At 32.2% G+C, this 17,342-nt stretch overlaps 1 protein-coding gene across 5 annotated transcripts in view; it reads right to left on the reverse strand.

Annotated features, from left to right (window-relative positions):
- The window catches only part of LOC123713401 (potassium/sodium hyperpolarization-activated cyclic nucleotide-gated channel 2), a 168,929-nt gene that overhangs the window by 82,868 nt on the left and 68,719 nt on the right, over positions 1-17,342 (reverse strand). For all 5 annotated transcript variants that reach the window (XM_045667032.1, XM_045667033.1, XM_045667031.1 and 2 more), the window contains exon 3: positions 1,878-2,086. In XM_045667032.1, coding sequence (XP_045522988.1) covers positions 1,878-2,086 — 209 coding nt within the window. The remainder of the gene's footprint in view (positions 1-1,877; positions 2,087-17,342) is intronic.

The following is a 17,342-nucleotide window of genomic DNA, read 5'->3' on the forward strand; positions in this document are numbered from 1 at the left end:
GGAAACTTAACAAGACAAAGCACTTAGTAGAAATTATCAATTAATATGACTGTGAGGTTAGCCATGACATCATGGCACTTCGACAATGCTCGGGATTTATTTAAGCTCCATTGAATCATGTGAAAATTTTCGTAGGAGCCTTTTTTTCCATATTAAAGGTTGTCAAGAGGATTCTATTGTATAGTTTGTGAACATCTCAGGAAGCCCTGCAAGCTGTATAGATATTTTTAACTTACCAACTAAAATGTTTTAATTTAATTGTTTATAATAATTTAACTTGAAAGCTTTGAAGCATTTTTTTATATTTAAAGCTCATTGTAGAGAGGGATAAAGGCGAGTTTGTGATTTACAAATTAAAATACTATTACGAATTCAAAATCAAATTCTATATGATTTTAAACTTAATTCCTGCTTAAACTGATTATCAAACCTATAAAATTAGCAATTGGATATAATTTTATTTCTAAAAATAAAAGCTAAAATTCTGTCTCACTTCTTCGACAAGGACAAAAGCTGGCGTGGCGGACATTAAACAGCCAAAATACTCATCCAATTTTGATTTCGTTCTCTGTGGAGTTCAGACTGGTTTAAGTGCACAGGCGCTACTCAAAGAATTATCTTGGCCTGGTTAATAGTACCGCTGATACCAGAGCTGGTGCTGCGCTCGCTCGAAGGGTAAGTATCGCAATACAGTGAGGAAATGCTGCCAGTGTTAAAGGTGACGATGAGGACCAAACTTCTAAAATTTATTTTAGTTTTCTATTTCATCATATTTAATTATAATACTATATTTTCTCATCATACTAAATACAGTTTTTACGCTGAAAAACATCGAAAAGCTCGCTAGCATCGCAACATCGAACTTGTTGTAAAAGCCTTATATAAGTACCTACTACAAGCGTTTGGTCTTAATCGAATCTTAATGCGAAAGGTTATAATCAATTATTGTACGATAACACGATATTAATGGCTATAAAAAGTATTATGACGTAGTATTATTACAATGATTGAGTTATTATGCGAATATCTATTATTGCGGATCAAGAAAAATATATTTAGAAAATTAACTTATGCAAGCGTCTAAACCAACGATTGTTCTTTAAACTGTTATATAAAAATGTACTATTAAATTTTAAAGTTCATGTCTCTTTTAATTGAAGCGTAAGTAAGTTTTTAAATAAGTTTCAATTTGATTTAAATTTATTGCAGATTTAAAATCAGGAATGCATCTCATCAAAATAGTCCGACAGCGCATCTTTTTAGAATTTAAACCGGAAACATCCTACCTGTTTGTATTCGATCCAAATTTAACAAGATGGCTGATTTTCACAAAGAATACGCAAATTTTGAAATGTAATATATGTTAAATTATACCGCTTCCCATGGACACTCATATTGCCAGAAGGCTCGAAAATGCGTTGCTGGCCGTTTAAGAATTAGTAGGCTCTTTTTTTTTCTCTTTACTCAATAATAGGATATCATTTGTATTATGGCACCTTGAGTCACAACAGGAAATCTTTTGTTACAAAATGTAGGGAAACGTTGATCTGCAATGTTGTGTTGAGTAAAGAAGTATAATAATAAAATCTAAAAATATATCATCGTTTTACGTATCAAATTCATAAGATTTTATCTTTAAAAATCAAGTAGCGGACTGTAGTATTACTTACTTCTATATTTGTATAGTAAATACGATTCTGTAGACTCCAAATAGCTTGACAGTATCTCCTATGTATATGTTCGTATGAGGTAATAAAGAACACAAAAATAAAAAATGTAATGGCTAGTGATTTAGATGTATTTCCGATTCATAGAAAAAACCCGTTTTGTACATTTATCCAGGCGTTGAAATTGTGTTGAAGATAGAGCAGACTTACCGAGTAACAGCGTCTCATCATCTAAGGCTGTGACGAGCGAATCCGTGCAGCATGTATTTGTGTTGTCCATGGATATCCGCACGGAGGCACAGTCTGGCGAGTGGGGTAGATGTTCCGCCGACTGCGCTGCAACTCGCCCGTTGGCCAGTCGCAGCGACGCTGTTCGCCCTCCCGTGCCTGTCGCCGCGCCGCCTCCACCATCCTCGCATCTGGTGAAGAAAAAGAAAGACTAAAGTTTTGCTTTAATTTGACTGACTAGACTGTATCAGTAATCCCCAACGTGCACTTTGATTGTTAGGTGGGCTGTTCGGAAACTTATTATGATTAAATAATGATTAATTAAATTAAATGATTTGGAATTTAAATTTCAGTTCATAAGCTGTTTTGAAAATTTCATTAGTGTTTTGTTTACAACTTCCTATTAATATTCCCAAAAACCTATAATTTTTGTTACTTTAGATGTTTTTTTATTATTTATAATTTTATTTATAATTTTTTATTATTTATATGTATGTTATATAAAAGATATGGCACAAAAAGGTTAGAAAACACTAGAATATATAATATAAACCGCTTTCATTTATAAAATTACCACCTATTATAATCCTACAATCCTTTGGGTTTTTTAATGAGTAAGTTATGGAAATAATTAATTGTGATTAGTCAAACCGAAATAATTGTTATTTCGGTTATTAAACTAGAGATGTTATTGATCTATCAGACGAAAGACACCAATCTTAAAACATCTAAGTAGTTCTCATAAATCAAGAACATAATTTACATTTTTACAGAAAGCAGGTATTACAGTACCAGGAAACTATGTATTTTTAAATATGACCAAATACTGATTCACGAACGTACCCGGAAATACCCTTTCCTCAGTCATGACCCATAATTGATGTTATACTAGGATCGGTAGAGCTACTTCTGCATTTAACATGAGTGTACAAAGGCAACCTGTGTCCCCACACAAGTCCTTATTAGAGGCCGGCCTTTAATAAGGATTTAAACCATTACGGGTAGCGGAGTAGGAATAATTCTAATTGTTCACTCTATGGGAGGTCTTATGGCGTTTTAAAAATATAGTTAAGGTATATAATGACAAAATATTATTTGTAAATGCTAAGGGATAATGTTAATTACGGTGTTATTCATAAACTTAGTATCCGACTGCAAAATTGTTAACGTATTTCCATATAACTCCAGTCTTGCGTTTGATTCCTGGTCAAAATTATTGATTGATGCTTTAAAATTTTCCAATGTAACACGCACAAAGAAATGCTATTTTTAGACTTTAAAATAATAGAAGACTACATAGAAGTCTCAAATATGACTAATGATTTGTCAATCTTAAGGGGTTAAGTAGAAAATAATAGTAGAAATTTATTATACTAATTCGACATTCAAAGTCGTGAAATGAAAGTAATGTCTACAAAAAAGAACACAAAACGTCATAATATGCTCAATTATAATCTACAAACTATTCCATGAATTCCTTTTTTACTACAATTTCAAAGAAATAAAGTGGCCAGAAGAAAAGAAACGTGAATTAAATATTGAACGCCTACTGGAAAATGAGGTCAATTCATTCATTCTTGAAACTGCTCGCCCTTGTATACAGTTTTAAACTCACTGCCAATATGTGTGTACGACGTCTGTGTAAAAATTATTAAGAAATACATTATAGGTGTCGCAATCGTTTCCGCTGCTTAGTAACGCACATGACGTATATACTGAAGGACTTGGAGAGTTAGAGTGTAGAACGAAAGACGAAACCATGGTGTGTTCCGACATGAAATTGCGACCGTTTGTCCAAACACGCATGGTTTCTCCTTTTCTACAAAAGCTTCTAAGGTAAGCTCAAATATACGGAGGATTTTATATTGTTGTTGTAACATATAATTAATTAAATAACACTTAAGGACTGAAATAATCTAAAGAAGAGACCACTTCTCAACGTAGTTTGAAATGTGTTAGATTTTATTTTAACAATGTAACTCGTTAAAGTAGCAATTAATAGTAATATATAGAATATGATAAAATGCAAGCATCTTAGGGCGGGCGGATTCGATTACAATTAAATCGTGCGATGAATAATAACTTCCTAGAATCCGGAGTATAATACTCGAGAACTCTATTTTATATTACATTCTCAGAACTAAACGCCTCTTGAGAATAGATCAAATTAAATGCAACTATTATATAACATTTGTTAATATGATTTTGTTTAGTCTAACGTCAGTAAAAATTCAATGGCTATTTGAGGTTTATATTAACTTTAATAATCATTATTGTCAGCAGTGTTGGCTTCAGCGTGCGACTCTCATCCCTGAGGTCGTAGGTTCGATTCCCGGCTGTGCACCAGACTTTCTTTCTATGTGCGCATTTAAAATGCGCTCAAACGGTGAAGGAAAATACCGTGATAAAACCGGCATATATCAGGCACAGGAGGCTGATCACCAAGATTGACAAATGATCATGAAACAAATACAGAAATCTATTTATTTTAATAATTGTTATCAATAAGCTAATTTAACGATGTTTATTGTATATTTTTTTTAATTCATACTACGACCTTGATTTAAGAATCCACATTTAGAGTCGTTTCGTAAAAATCTTTGCGTACAAAAGTAACCTAAATGTATAAATATATTTTGTTTTAAAGTTTTGTTAAGGTACCAAAGGTATATGTTGTCATTACAGCATATACATTATTTAATAGAGAACAAATAAATAATAGGAATTATAGAATTCAGAACGATTTTGGCATAGGATAACGTGTCATAGTGAATCAGGACTTGAGTGGTATAGACGGATGTAGCCTGAGGCGGGAAACGTTTAACCAATGACTAAGGAGTATTCATTACTGTTTACCTCATACTTATAAAACGTGGGTATTACATTAAGATCATATAGAAGCGTTTGTACCGGGCTATAATCTATATAAATAATAATTAATGTTGGTAACCGCAAAACTTCAAGACGGCTGGACCAATTCGAGTAGCTTTTTAATTTATTCCATGAAGTCTAAGGAGATGGAAAAAAAGATATAAAAAAACTGTTTCTAGGCTAGCATAGCAAAATGTTTTATATGTAATAAAATAGGCTAAGTAAATAATCTAATTAAGGCAAAACAATGTTCGCGGAGGCTAGTAATAAATAATTTTATCAACCCTTGATATACGGTTAATTCATATACAAAAATTTAATAGAAGACTACGGTTAGTTATTATGAAAGCCTATGATGACATGAAAGAATGCTGTCTAGACTACAGCGGCAATAAAATAGTTGAATTAAAATATATATGGTATATGGAAAAGGATGTCTAACCTGGACCTCTACAGAAAAAGTGATTAGTATCAAGAGCCATGGAACGAATTATCATAAAAAATAATCCATAGAGCCTTTTAATTTATTAGAAACAGATACAACACTATAATAGAAACAAAAGAAAGTCAAGCTAAATATAAAGAATAATGTATAATGTTACTTTTATTTTAAGATTTAAGTGGGCGCCTGGTAGTATAGTGCCGGTGACCCCAGAACTGGTGCTTCCCTCACTCAAAGATTTAGTATCGCAATAAAGCATGGCATGCTACCAGCGTTAAAGGTAAACTGCCACAGGGACCAAACTTTTTAAATTTGATTTAGTTTTATTTTTATTAACTTTTCATTATTTTTATTATTACTATGTTAAGAAAATAGTAATTACTGTATATTTAATTGCTATGATTACTAATAAAGGTCTAATATAAAGTATATATTGGAAGTTGTCTAAAACAGTTTTCCAAAACTATAGGGTGTATATGACAGCAGAATATAAGTAGGATAAAAATATCTGAATCCAATCATACAATTTACTAAGCTTACCAATGGCTATCACTAAAATGGCAACGAGGTATATAACGAGGTATACTTGAAGGGAGTCCAGCAAAGCCCCACTGGGGCTTCTGAACAGATGCGCTTGTAGACTCTTCTTGTCTCTGGCGCTACAGCAGTCAAAGTGACATATATCTTCTTCAAGGACCAGTTTTATAACTATTATATCTCACTTTTAATAACATAATAGTATTTTAATGTTACTCGCGTAAATAAAAGACATTGTTAACAAATATACGTTGAAATGACTTCAGATATTGTTTACAGGAAAATATTAGAAACATTGGAATAGCAATAAATCTTTTATATTTACATATCCGTCCGCGGCTACAAACAGGGATTTAAAAATACCTATGGCGAATGAACAACATCCAACCGCTCTTTTATTAACTTATCTTTTCGTAATGCAATGCAAATTAAGGTATTTTAGTAGAAGTATTAAATAATAATATAGGTGGCAGATGCAGCTGTAACTGGAGGAAAAAAAATAACGATACAATTTATTCCTTACCTGTATCTTGCTACAGTATTCACGCATTATATTGTTGTGGACCATCTCGATACGAGATCCAAGACATTTTAACATACAAATGTATGTTCAAACAAATTTAGCACGTGCTTGAAGTCTAAATATAACTCTCAAATATCTAATGCCAACAACATTATATGCAGGTCAAATCCTTTTCGAAATTGGTTAAAAATAATCATTATTGTACGATCGTAACGAATCTAACAATATGACTTGCAAGTCACAATATGAACATATGTTACCAAAACTGCTATGAATGTTTTTGTACTAACTGTCCTAGTTTTCCAAAATTCGTCGTTAGAACTTTTTCAATATTTCGACGTTACCATGTTGAATCAACTTTTCATAAAGTGTTTTTTTATGTTACAGGACCTACCACTCACTACCTATTGTTAAGTGATACCACCGCACATGGGCATTTTCAATACCAGAGGTCTCGCGAGTGCATTTTTGAGAATTGATGAAGCTCTTTTCTTGTAGGAAAGTCGTCATCCGTCGTCATCCGTACACTACTACTATGTGGAACTAGCTTCCTCCTTAAGTATTTCCGAACCAATTTGACTTAGGGTCTTTCAAGATATGATATTTGTTATACGTATAACAAAGTAACAAATAATTTAAATGAAACAGAGCAAAAATTATGAATGATTTACCGCTGAACGATACGTACGAAAATACACAAAGCTAGTGTAGGCGACATTCAATGGCTTCAATTACTGCGATGGCATCATCGAAAACGCGTTAGCAAAATTATTCTGACTGCTAAAGATATATAACTTACTATCTTAGATGCAAGGGCCTGCAGGCTGGCCTGTCAGTGGTTAGACAGATCGAGGTGGAGGTTGAAGGAACTGTTCACCATCTTTCCTCCACAAAAGTATAACTGTAAAATTGCCCCGTATTCTGTACTTCCCATAACAATACTCGACGTTTTTGTATGGAAGTTGGATGTAGTTCTCTCATCATCCGTAGCGCTGATATCACTTGATTGGTGGTTGGGAAGAATAACTTATTATGGAGCTCGAAATCGCTATTGGAAGTTCAAAGTAAGGAGTTATTGGTTGATTAAAGTGTTTTTTAAATGTACTGGATTTGAGTATAGCAGTATTTGCCTAGCGGCTTCAGCGTGCGACTATCATCCCTGAGGTCGTAGGAAGATCCCCGGCTGTGCACTAATGGACTTTGAACGGTGAAGGAAAACATCGTGCGGAAACCTGTTTGCCTTAGATCCAATAGTCACGGCGTGTGTCAGGCACAGGAGGCTTATCCTACTTGCCTAAATTGTCAAATGATCACAAAATAGATAAGAAATCTGAGGGCAAGACCTAAAAAGGTTGTAGGGTGTTGGAGTTTGAAAATGTAAATAATGGCAGGCAACACTTGTCATATGTAAAGAAAAAGTGTTAGTTTAGAATAGTAGAATATCTGTTTGAATTTTATATTAGAAGATTTCTGTTTTTTGTATTAGTACTTCTATTCCAGACGCGGACAGTGTAACATCTTTGGCTCTTTATAAACTTAAATTATTGTGAATATTATTGTAATAAATATGTAAGTGTAATAATGTTGTGCTTAGGAAATATTTATTAAACAATATGAAGTAAGTGTTTTTTTTCACCTCACCACCAGAGCTCCGTCCCTTTAAAAGATTGGAACCGTCCAACAAAGCGCCACTCGTTCATTTATTTAATTTTAGTTTTGAGTATATCCTAGCATTTACCTAGTCTAGTGAAACAAAGTAAAAAAAATCTATTGCAAATAACATTACTATACAATGTATTAGTTTAATACATTAATATAAAACACTTTAAAATATATAAAAAAAACTTAATAGTAGTGGTCTCCATTGGCTGCGATACAGTCCTTTAAATGTTGAGGCCAGATATCAATAGAAGCAAGCACTATTTCCATGGGAAAATACTTCACTGCCAATCATACGGATTGTGTTAGGGACTCGAAAGTATCATAGCGTTCAGAGCAAGCCGTACAAAATATTGTACATATGTATATGTAAAACCCAATGAATAATGGTATAAAAATGACAAATTCTAAATTCAAATGTAATATTTTATTAATTTTCAATTGTAACAGTATTTATGGCCAGACTAAGTATAAGTTTAAGTTTAATTCGATAATTCAATATAGCATTACAACGATTATATAATTCATTCAATTTATGGATATCATTTTTAAAGTACCATTTGAAGAGAGAGTTTTGGCTTAATTTTTGGCGATTACCTCTTTATCAGCGCAAAAGACCGCAGCGCGTATTCGCTTGAGGTCTGAGAACAGGAAAAAGTCGCTGGAAGAGCAAATCTAGTGGAAACGGGTCGTTAGAAGCAATTCCAAGCCCAGTTCATGGAAATATGTTATTTCTGTACGCAAACAGTCTATGTCTAAGATCTAAGGCGAGTCGATACAGGTTCACTCCAGTAAACCGTTCCAACTTGACCTCATCTCCGAGTGGCGGACGCGGGCTGAGGGCGTCAATTGTGCTGACGTTATACAAGATATTTTTGTTTCTTTGTTCTTCGTACAAAAGAACCTAAAAAATTTAACACGTACAAGTAATCTGTAAAGTGTCAAGAATTTTACGGTATCTGGAGATATTTTGTCTCAAGATTTTTAAGGAGATTTATTATAGTGCTAGTCTTTTGTTTAAAATATATTATTTTTGACTATACATATACATATATGTCCTTAAATGCCTGTATATGTAAATGCCTTCATCAAGAGCAGTTAGTGTATAAACGCGCGAGTTTGAAACTCTGTAGTTGTGCGTTGCAATCCTGGCATAAACAGATTTTTACTATATATACCTATATCTAAAAGGTCGGAAAACACATAAGTCTGATCTATAACACTATCTATTTATTGATATATATACTTTTATTTGCACATAAAGAAAAATTAAATTCTAGACCGTGATACGAAATCCTAAATTCCTTTCCATAACGTACCTAAAACTACCAGCCAAAGTTTACAATTTCGTTGTAACCTGCGGAATATTTTTCAATTTTAATTGGACAAAGTACGTAACATGCAGTTAAATTAAGTTGGGGAACGCGAACGGGCGCTAATTTACTCTGGCGTTGTATTCGTGACAATGTGAACATGACTTTATATTTTAAGCTTTGTTCGGCTCACAAATTACTTTGGACCGCTCTTGTATGGGAAGGAAGTCTATCGACGTTGTTTTAATGAGCTGTATTCATAGTATGGTTAACAAATGCCTTCAATTTTGAAAGCTTCAACTGTGTAAATAAAAAGTTCTAATAAGATATCAAAATTACAAGAATTACAGCATATAAATTACAGCGTACAAATTACAGGAAGGACCAAACACGCTCGTCTCGCGCACCTATATTAACCAGTCACGTACAACAATAGAATATAAGTTAAAAAAGAAATGTTAATGGCTACGTAACGAATTAATGCAATGTAACAGTTGAAGAGAGTGTCAGCATCTGGCTATACTCTCGGGGCGTAACTCCGACGATTTAGGTAATCGCCACGCTTACAAAACTAAGGATACTGTATCGCACAGTATAGTTGTACAGTTACTTACTGTAATAATAGAAAATAAATAAACAATAATTCCCAAAAACAAGGTCATAAATTGCTATAAAGTAGATGATGAATCAGACAACCTTCCTGGTTTATAACTTATTTTAATTGTTGCATTACAACCGGAATTAATTTGCGAATCAGACAGAGAGATGTTAAGATTTGACAATGACAGCTAATGACGTTTTGGTATTTGAAAGACATACGCACCCGTGACACGTACATTGTCACTTCTCTAAAGTGTAAGTAATATTTTAATTATATTTATATGCAAAGACATTTCGACATGTTACGGCATATATTTATGGTATATATAATAGCTATAGAATATTTTTTTCCCGCTGTTGCATCGTAAACATAGAATTCTACCGTAAAGCTAGTTTCTACATACGCCACAAAGAAATGGCTGACTGCCAATCCGAAAAGTCAATTAAAAACTTCGTCGAAAGTTCTAATCGTTAGGAATTGTTAAAACTAAAGCTCAAATATACACTTTGTGCGATTTTAATCTCAAAAGTGTTCGTCGAATAATTTAATATTTTTTTAAATATTAAATTATTCCGTTTCCATTATAATTGAAAATAATTGTATGGTACTATGCATTGGTGAGTATTAGTGACTATTTTATTTTTTCATTACAAATGTTATCAAATATTTAAACAAGATAACAGTTTTCAAATACATGATATAAAAATAACAGTATCATAGAGATTTAAATGTTTAAAACAGACATTGGAAAGAATATGAAATTATTATTAAGATGATTTTTGAATTACGATTTCTTATCTAAATCTAAAATTTTAATTAAATATCTCCGATTCAAATTCATAAAAGAGCCTAATATTACGTTGTTAATAACTTTGTCAGTGCCATCTACAATTTTGCTATTATTTCTGCAAGCTTTACTTACTTTTGCTGACAAAAAGAAAGGAGGGCATGAATTGCAGTAAATCTGCTTACGTACGGCCCCTTGCTGAAAACATTAACATTATACAATGTAAAAAAAATCCTCCAAAACGAATGTAAACATGATACCCAGCACTAAGTGTCGACTCGGAATCTAACGAAAAAGCTACAAAAACATGCTCTGTCGCCATTCAACAGTATAACATCGTAAATCCTTCTCACTGTCGGAAAGTGTCAAGTGTTCATTACATGTCGCATAGACATATGACAGATTGGGTTATGTACGATAACGCGACAAGGGGTTTTCGGACTAGAATTATTATCTTACTTTTTATGTAATATTGAGCTTCATATTAACAATAAATTGTGAGCCATTGTTCCAATAAAGAATAACAAAAATGTATATATTGAATGTTACAATAAATTGAATTGTGAAATTAAGATTAAATATTCACACGATTGAGCTATTGCTTACATACAAGAGACTGTAGCAGAATAACTGGACTGTAAAACGTAGTCTATGTTATATAAAATATATGATAAAGAGTATTAGAAATTTGTCTAATATGAAATTGTCCGGGGTGCACATTTTAAGTCATAAAAAGTAATTGGCTAACATCTGTAACTCTTGATGCAAATATTTCTCCTGATTAAATAGTTAGCAATTGTTTTTTCATCTTAGTTATCCTGCTACGTGATAGTCAATTAATGGCGTATTGAAGTTAAAATATTCTAAATTAAAAAAAGCAACTAATTAAAACATCAAAACCTCTTCTGATTTTTAAATTAGGCATGTCAGTTTAACAACTGTCACTACCTATATTGCTTTGTGGTTGACGTAAAGCTCAGGACGATCGTCGTTATTATATTTTTCACACTATTGAATTACAAAACGAGAACAAGGATACTTAATTAATTACGAGCTGTTTGCCAATACGCTTATGTAAAAATGGTCTATAAATCAGAGGCAAAATGTGCCTGAAGATCTACATTTTTAAACTAAGGTCGAGAACACCTGGGAAATGCCTAGTTCGCCCTTCATATAACAAAAGCTTTTAAAATAGCGGCACTGGTCTATTTTAAAGTTGGGTGTTAATCTACACAATGAACTAACTTGCACCCAGAGGTTATTGTTAGGCTAACTAACCCTGGCATGATAGGCTGGTCACGCGATCGCGTGGAGCCTTCAAGGACATAGCTGCTGCAAGATTGCTTGTTCTAACATATAAGAAGTGCGGATTCAGTTAAAAAATATTGTATAACAAAAATCGGGATTATGACTCTAATATTATGATTATAGATAAGTAGGAGATTAAATTGATATATTTACGGCCAAAATTAGTACATTAATAATGTTTTTAATGAAAAATGTATCTTGAAAACTTATTCAATTCAAGCAAATTAGGTACAGTACCACCTATCGGGGAATAGCTGTAAAAATTGTCTTGCAAATCTGCTTCTGTTTTGCGCGCCATCTGTGCGAAAACAAAGAACTACGAATGACTAAACTACTCGAAGGCGCTGGTTGTACTAAATTAAATATCATGGACATAAAAATCTATGTCTATGGGTAAATACTCATTTGGAAAATAAAAAGATGGAGAATTCTTAATTCTTAAGGTTTCTTTCTCATGGTTGGTATACTCATACTTCTTAACTTGCGTTACTAATGTTTCCCTATTTCAAAATTCGCCACAGACTATATATTAAAAATTGCTAAATAATGCAAAATGTCAAGTATATCGATTGACGCTCGGGTGAAATTTACAAACAGAATCAGTTCTAAATATAGACGGGTCAATAAGGTATTCGCCGGCGGCGCCGCGTCTACCGAATCGCAAATTCTAAGTTTCCCGATACACTTGCGTTTTGTCTTGTTCCAAACGCAAACAAAACGCAATTATACGAATACTAAACTACTTAATTAAACAAATAACTTACATAAAAATAAATTAAATATAACTTAACACTAGTTATGGAGCTTTAAGCAAAATTTACGAAATTGATGAAAACGTCACAACTATCCTATTTTAGTTTCTGTTATTACGTTTACTTAGTCATATAGTGTTTTGTCTATTCATAGATTAATTTTTATGATAAAACGTTTATTATTGAGGCTATGTATTCATTTTTTCAAGCATACCCAATAAATATATAATTATAAGAAATCAACGAAAAAGTACTTTTTGACACGTAAGACATGGCGCTCATAAGAATAGTGTCAGACGTCTTTCTATGATGAGGAAAACGCTTGAGTATAAAATTCCTTTTTTTAAACTACATAATATGTTGCCTATGTTATGTAACAGTATAATAACCAAATTCAAACCTATGTAAGATACATACTTTAGTAATAAGGTAGTAGAAATACTTGGGTATCATTCTTGATAGTTGTCGTGATCATTCTTGCCTATCTTGTGTAATTTAATACATTTTTATTTTTATTTCTTTACTCACAGTGGTTGCCTGGAAGAGATCGCTCGTAAGCGATAAGGCCGCCAGTTGCCCTCCTTTTGGTTTAATTATGTTAAATTTTTTTATATGGTAGTGTAACGAAGAGTAAATAAATAAAATTATTAAATAAGATAGTTAATAAAGGAGATAATTATGCCTTTAAACCGACCTCAAGAAGCCTGAAGGTGGAGGTTATAATATAATATTTATATTAATAGGCGATAAAAATAGAATCTACATAATAACGTAGGTTGAATTTTATCGATTTCCAGACTGATTGCACTCGGGCTGCGTAATAAAATCGAATTGCAAAAAAAGCAAAACGTTCTACGAACATTTTCAAAATTAAAAATTACTATTCAATTATCTATGAGTCTTTCAACGACAGGCAATTTTTTTTACAGACAATGCGTACACTAAGCTAATTTGCTGTCATGTTAAATATAATCCTACATAAACAAATAATATTTTTAAATGTTACAAGATATGTTTTCATAGGTCGTTTATATTTTTAGGCAATTAAATTGATACTTTTCCGGCTTTTTTCTTTTTCTACGAGCGTAGTGTCATTAATGATTGAAACTGCAGGTTAGCCATACTAACAGTCACTATGCAATATTATTTTATATAGCTCTTCGTAATACTTATACATATTTATGTAATGCATTAGCCGTGAACAAGTTATGCCCTACTTTTCTTAATATCTTGGAAATAATTGAAAACATATTTCTTAGGAAAATGTTTTACAATTTGATTTAGCGACCAATAAATGTTAATCTATGTAATCTGTTTTTGCTTTCCATATTGTCTAAGTGTTTTGTTTTATAAAGTGTATGTTAGCTGTAAGATTACTAATAATTAAATAAACAAAAGTATACTTGTTGAGAGATAGAGCTACACGTGGGAGTTTATTTCGTAGACCTGAATGTGCTACGAACCGTAGCAAGATACTACGACAATTATCATTGAATGTTTTCCAACCCATAAAGGACGTCAAAATCTTGTGCAACTCATAAATTTAAATAGTTAATATCAATTATTAAATATAACATATTTAAATAGACTGTTACATAACATTCGGTAATATATTTATTATTTAACTCATTCATTCTAGTATGTCGTCAATATTGATAATATTTATTTTAATCAATAGTAGAATTCGTATTATTACTTCAGCTAAAAAGGGTCTGTAATATGTTTTCATGAGCGCCGAAGTCTACGTGATCAAGATATGCACGTGCTGAGAATAATGTTTTAGATATTCCAGACCATATTTAGATTAGTTATATACAACCTCATAATAAATTCGTCGCTGGTGTTCAAACTAGAATCCGACAAGAATACAGATATATGGATTACTATACGGATTTAAACGTTTAAATTAATACTAGTTTTCTCGGTCGGGTAAATGTGTGCGACTCTTATTACCAAAGTACGCCTGAGCGATAATAAATTTTTCCTTCTATATGTGACGATATGCTCTAAATATGAAGGCAAGGAACCGGAATATAGTCCACAGAATATAATAGGTCAACTACAGTCTGATGGACTTGCCTGCCTTGGATAAAATAATTGTCAAAATAATTTTTATTCGATAGTCTTCGAGGTGTAATACATTGAAGTAGATTTAGTTAATGGATAGGCACAGGGTTTTATTGACGCATAATTTATTTTTTATTAAAATTCACCTACAGATGTGATAATATCCTAACGATATTTATCAGCATCAAACATTTGTGGTAGATAGACAAATTGAAAATAATATATCGACTCAATATACATCGTTACATTTGATATTATACCGCTACAATGCTGTTAAAAATGTCTCGAAACACTTACCCAATATTTCATATTCCGAATGGAACATTTATGCCGCCTACAAAACTTTTTCATAATACAATTTTCTTGTTATACAATGCCACACCTTGATCTACCCCTAATTAAGAAGTATTCTGCCAACAAAGTAATTACATTTATTAGAACGTAGCATTATCATCTGCCAATATACAGAAACAGTCACCTATAATCACTATTGCCTAGTTGCTTTTTTATTACCCTTACCCCTTTTTATTACCATTAATTTTATTATATAGTGATATGTTTCGTGTGTCTCTCTACGTCATTTCGCTTTTTAAATATTTAGACAATGTTTAGGTTATTGTCTAGTAGCATAATATTAAGTTATTCATAACTAGACTGTTTACATCATTTTTTCGTCACACATTGGTGGTTAGATAAAAAAGCAATAAAATTGTCATGCATTCTTGTACAACAAATGTACAAAAAGGTTTCTTTAATGCCTAAGCCGACATAAATATCCTAAAGTTAAAGATTATTATATTCGAGAATGAAATTCAAATGCAGTCTAAACTATCAAACTTTGACACACACACACACACTTTCACAGTTTTGACACCGTTGCGAAGACAGTTTTGTGATTGCGACACAAACTAATATTTCATGAATTTGATCATAAAGCTTCCTTTAAAATTAGGATGTAAGTATTTATCGTTGAGAAATATTTGAAAATGGAAAGATATCCATCACCCATAAGCTGTTGAACATCTTGATCTTAGCTTAAAAGGCCTGACAGACAGTTTTTTTATTTTTTTCTTCATTGTGTAAGTTTATTAATTGTATATATGAAATAATCATTTATGTATATCTTGGATAGCTAAGGGGTTACCAACTTAAAGCTCACTGCTCATCCATTTGAAAAAACATATGGAACATTTATATGGTACATATCTTACTTAAAAACTTCAATTAACAATTTGTGTATTGACACAAACACAAATAGTGAAAAGAAGCGCACCGGAACTGTTCTAATGTTAACCTCATTACTAAATACAAGTTGGCTGTAAAAAAGGGACGAATTTTGGCGAATGTCAATTGTCAAATTCTATTGATCCCGGACCCGGCTCCCGGATCCCGGCTTGTTAATATATATTTTTACTAATTTTAACAAACACTCCATTTAAAACACTGATATAATCTCATGTTAATAGTATTTATCTTAAGGGAGCTTTAAAAATTAATTATGATGAGAAACCACAGAGGAGGCATTGAAAAGTACAGAAAAATAAAATAAAATTGACATTTGTCAGACAGGTGTAGTATGTATCCACGAATAAAATCTATAGGTAAATAGTTACTACGTTCCTCAATATAACCCAATGTAAGTTTTGCTTTTCGATTACAATTCCAAGCAAACATGTATTGTTCAATATACTCTATATATTATAAGTAATAAAATAAACCATATGTAAAGATGGTTATTTAAATTAAATTAATTAAATTTCTGCTTTGAATTCTGTGAGAGCACGTATTTTCTAGAAATACCTTTCCAATTAAAGGTCCAATAAAATTCCCTTTCGATAACGCTTGACCGCATTTCTTATAAATGAACAAAAGAGGTTAAACGACTTCCGCACTCGACAATTTTCTTTCTTACTCTCGCTGAATAATGATTTAATCCTATATAAATTTAATGTACTCTGGTATTTTTACGTTCATTTATAGTTCACGGAAATAATTTGGTAAAGTAAAAAAGCTGGCCCAGCCGCTGAGCAGGTGGAAAATAATAAACGGCTCAAATATAAAAGTCATTCCTCCTACTTCGACCTTGTTCCCTTTCGAGTAGAGAATCTTGGCCCGTGGATTTCAAGTGCACAGGCACTAATTAAATATTTGAGTTCACTCGCTCAACAAATAAGTATCGCAATACAGCGAGGAATTGATGCCAGCGTTAAAGGACACTGCCACAGGGATCAAACTTTTTAAAGTTGTTTTAATTTTATTAATTCTTAATTACTTTGTATTACAATGAAGGTTAAGAAAATTATAAATACTGTATATTTATTTGGTATAAATAGATAGCTAAATAATTTTCTTCACTCAATTACATTGATCATTTCTTATAAGAGACTTTCCACTTATGTAAATTACACATAAAGTTATTTCCTTATCTATCTTATCATTATTATATAGGCAACAATCACGCATGGTGATTAAGCACCTAAGACACCAAGCATACACAAACAGCAATATTATACTCTAAACATCGATCTACGTTTACTGAGCACTGACAGCCGTTTTACATAACCAGTTGATCCTCACCCGTTGGTTA

This window comes from Pieris brassicae, chromosome 8 (genome assembly GCF_905147105.1).
Source record: "Pieris brassicae chromosome 8, ilPieBrab1.1, whole genome shotgun sequence".
Lineage (NCBI taxonomy): Eukaryota > Metazoa > Arthropoda > Insecta > Lepidoptera > Pieridae > Pieris > Pieris brassicae.